The 4,238-nt window shown below is 40.7% G+C and overlaps 1 protein-coding gene across 1 annotated transcript; it reads right to left on the bottom strand.

Annotated features, from left to right (window-relative positions):
* Positions 1–203: 203 nt before the first annotated feature.
* LOC121937682 (vesicle-fusing ATPase-like) lies at positions 204–4,154 on the bottom strand (the record flags this gene model as incomplete). Its single annotated transcript, XM_042481008.1, has 6 exons — positions 204–320; positions 585–640; positions 1,267–1,380; positions 1,810–1,944; positions 3,290–3,436; positions 4,021–4,154. Coding segments are annotated over 6 exons (617 nt in total), but the record flags the coding sequence as incomplete, so codon positions are not given.
* Positions 4,155–4,238: the final 84 nt, after the last annotated feature.

The following is a 4,238-nucleotide window of genomic DNA, read 5'->3' as shown; positions in this document are numbered from 1 at the left end:
TACTTTTGGTTTTCAAGCACTTGTGAGAAAAATAAAATAAAAAATGCGATTTTTTTATGAATTTCTGACAGGGACACAACAACAGCTGAAGAATCACCTGTACGTGTGTTTCCAGTGAAATGCACTAAAACACCATTTAAAAATGCAATAAAAAAAAAACAGGGAAATAAATGTAAATACTAGTTTGGTATCTAAGGGGGAACTACAGGTTTAGCACATTTAACTAGCGGCTCTAGTCTGGTGGTTCTGCTGTTGATCTTACCGGAGCTCAGCCAGAGAGACCGACTGCTTAAATTCGGATTTGATCGCCTTCGTTCAGCCTGGTGATCGCAGAATAAAACCGTTAAGGTCAGTAGGTAGTGATGGGGGGTTTGCCTGTCTGTTCACTGTGTGTGTGTGTGTGTGTGTGTGTGTGTGTGTGTGTGCAGCATTAATGGAGTCAGTCAATACGTTTATGGAAACAACAAACTGACAAAAAAGAAAACAAGTTTAAGGAGCAAATTAAGATGGAGATGCGAATAAAAGAGGAGGCGGGACGACAGAAATGTTAATGATTGTGATTGGTGCAGAGCGGCTGTACTCACGCCCCCTCGTCTCTGAGCAGAGACAGGAACTTGGACACTCTGTAGTCCTGGTCCATCTATAGAGACGCAGAGACAGAGAGAGCAGAGGGACAGACACTGAGCTGACTGCTGACACGAGAACTCACCTCACTGAAAAAGTTCAACAGTTTGAGAAAAACTGTTAATTTCTTTTCTTTTTTTTTTTTTGACAAAACTTGACTTGAAACGTTCAAAATAATTTTTTCAATTTCAAAACAAACATTTGTGACAATGGTCAGAGGATTTTTTCCCCCACAAATTCATTATAACTTATTTTTTTAAATAAGTAGTTTTTTTATTTCATATTTATTACTTTAATTTCAGAGAATTTTTGAGGTTTTCCCCACAAATTTCTGATTCCAAAATCTCTGATAATATTCCCTTTTTTCTAATAAATTAGTTTTTTTTCTATGAATAAATACTTTATTTAATTATTTCTGTACAGAGAAGTTAAATGTTTACCTGATGTTGTTTATTTCTGCGTTTGTACATTCAGAATAATAAAAAAAAAGATTTTTATTCCTTTAATGTGTTCACACTGACTTTTTTAAAGCTGATTCTGACTCTGCCTGCATACCCAATTACCGTGTCATTTCCTGCAGTCCTCTTTTCTCTCCTGTAAATCTGCTGTCTAACATGTCACCGGTGACGCGTGCGTCCGTACCTGCAGCGACATCTCGATGAGCACCAGCAGCTTTTTGATGCCGATCCAGACTCGCTTCCCTTTGAGCTGCTGCGCGATGCTGGCGCGCTCTTTATCTGTGAAGCTCCCCAGCAGCTGCAAACACAACAAAGACGTCAGAAAAGAAAGGTGGAGCCTTTTTCATCGCCGCCTTCAAAACCCGCGACCGAAAAAAGCAAAACGAAGGAAGAGCGCCGGTGAAAAGATCTTTTAATTAGGTTTCTGCCCCTTACTTTTTTCTCTACCTTTAGTGAATGGAGCTTTTTCCTCACAAACACAGAGTACACAGTCGAGGCTGTGTGTGTGTGTGTGTGTGTGTGTGTGTGCGCGCTCTTGAGAATGCCGGATGGTTATGTATAATTCAACACATTCATCTGTGTGTCCTTGTATGAGCGGACAATCTTTACCTTCAAGCAACCGAATGTGTTGATTACATTAAAGTGAAGCCTCTGTGTGTGTGTGTGTGTGTGTGTGTGTGTGTGTGTGTGTGTGTGTGTGTGTGTGTGTGTGTGTGTGTGTGTATACCTCTAAAGCGTCGACTAGCTGCTCTCCAGTAGAGATGTTGGGGATGTGGATGGTGGTGCTGAAGGCGTCCAACATCTCCATCTCCTGCAGGACGTCCTTCCTGCTGGTGGTGCCGATGATGAGCAGCTTCCGACCCTGAAGACCAACAAACGCTTTATTCTTCCTTCTGTTAATTACGACGCACGAAAAATTCTCCAGTTGATCTCCACGATGCAGAATTATTATTCAAAGCGTAACACTCATGACTGTGAGTGTTAGAGAGCTCTAATCACAGTGATACTCAACTCACGGCCCGCGGGCCAAATCTGGCCCCTGATGGGGTGCCGGGTGGCCCCCTGACGTTTTCTAATTCACAATAAAAATAAAGTGATTGACACTGAGAATTGTTTTTGTACTTTTAGTCTCCATAAGGTGTCAGAGTGCATAAAACAGCATCAAATAGAGCTTGTTGATCAAAAAAGCGCCAGAGCAGGATCCCCCACACCCCCGACAGAGGACACAGCTGAGACACTGATGTCCTAAAATCATGAAAACAAGCAAAAATCCTTTAACTGTACTAAAATCCTATACTCCTAGAAATGAATTAAAATCCTAGAAACCTCATAAAATCCTTAAAACTTTACTAAAATCCAAGAAATACCTTAAAATTATAAAAACATCCCCAAAAATCCTAGAAAATTCTTAGCATCCTACAAATGTCAAAAAAATCATAGATTTGTGCTGAAATAGAAAAAAACTTAAAATATCTAAAATCCAAAAAACTTCCTAAATCCTAAAAATGTCCGAAAATCTTAGAAATTCCCTAAAATCTAAGAAAGATCCTAAAATCTGGGAAATTTTCCAAAGTCTTGGAAATATCTTGGAAACTATCTTGGAAATCCTGGACATCCTGTAATCCTAGATGTGTCCAAAAATCCCAGAAATGTCCTTAAATCTTTGGAAAATTCTTACAATCCTAGAAATGTTCTAAAACCCTAAATAAATGTTGTGAAATCCTAGAAACATCCTATAATGCTCGAAATGTCCTAAAATCCGACAAATTTCCTAAAGTCTTTGAAATTTCCTAAAATCTGAAAAATATCCTAACATCCTAAAGCCGCTCTAATATCGCCGTAATTTCTTCGTCTCGGATCAGAGTGAAGAAGATCTCGGTCTCTTCCTCCGTCCTCACACACCGAGCCGTGTTTTGGAGGATGTCACATGACTTCGTTTTTCTTCTTTTTTGGGTTTTCATCCATAAAGTTGCATCACCGCCGCCCGCTGTTACACATCGTACGAGCTTTAAAGGCGAAAAAAAAGTGTTTCTTTTGCAGTTTTGCCAAATCTGAAATTTCACCTCATGCCAGCGTGAAAACTTTTGCAGTAAACGGGAGTTTTTTTCCTGAAATTGACGTGTGTTTCCATTAGGCGTATTTCGTATTCGCAATTTCAATTTGTGGCGTTAATGGAAACCCGCCTAGTAAGAATGATGACCTCTGACCTTTGGCGGAGCTTTCTTCAGCAGCACCAGCAGAGCCTGGAGCACCAGGTTGGAGAAACGAGGCCCGATGGGGACGTAGTCCAGCAGACGCTCGATGTCGTCCACCACCACGCAGCTGAGCTGAGACTTGTAGGCGTCGTCAAAGACCTGAGATGGAGGACAAAGAGACGGGGGGACGGCTGATGAGGACATGGACAAAGGACAGACAACAGCCGGTGTCTAACCCTCTGAAACCTGCGTGTACTGACCTGATTCAAAGACATAAGAAGAAGGAAATGAGTAATTTTACAAGAAATGACCCAAAGTCTTACCAAGAAATAAAAAAAGAAATGACAAATAAAGAAAAAAGCAAACAAGGAAATGAAATGACCCCTAAAGAAGCACAGAAATAGATTTCAAATACATAACTTTAATAATTCTGAATACTGTTTTCAGGTTTTTTTTAAAAATGAAATTCAGAATAATTTTCTTTCTCTCTTTCTCATCACCTTTTATTATTTTTTGCAGTTTGCGGGACATTTCTCGGGACAAGTTGCTCATTGCCTTTTTGCCGTGTTTTTTCCAAATAAATCAAACCAATCTGCTCGCGCTTCAGAGGTTTGAAATGCTTGTGAAAGGTGTCTGAGTGCAGCACAAGAAAAGTGATGAGGATCCAGGTTTCAAAGGGTTAAATGAAAAATGCCTCTCTTTTTGCCGACACGCTCGAAGGGTTAACCCTCGGCAGCACGTACCTTTTTGATTGCCTGGCACTTGGAGATCTCTGAGTGTCCAATCATCTTGTCCGGAGAGCAGATCTTAATGAAGGGGAACTGCGAGTCCTCTGCAATCTTCGCCGCCAGGGCCGTCTTTCCACTGTGGGGGGGTCCTGAGACATAAATGTAGTCCAGATTGTGTATTTGAATGTAATCAGTGAATTTGCAGCTCAGCTCCTACAATAAGTCTAAAATAC

This window comes from Plectropomus leopardus, unplaced genomic scaffold (assembly GCF_008729295.1).
Source record: "Plectropomus leopardus isolate mb unplaced genomic scaffold, YSFRI_Pleo_2.0 unplaced_scaffold27107, whole genome shotgun sequence".
In the NCBI taxonomy this organism is placed as follows: Eukaryota; Metazoa; Chordata; class Actinopteri; order Perciformes; family Serranidae; genus Plectropomus; species Plectropomus leopardus.
Note: the sequence above shows the minus strand (reverse complement) of the source record. Positions and strands in the feature narration are given on the sequence as shown.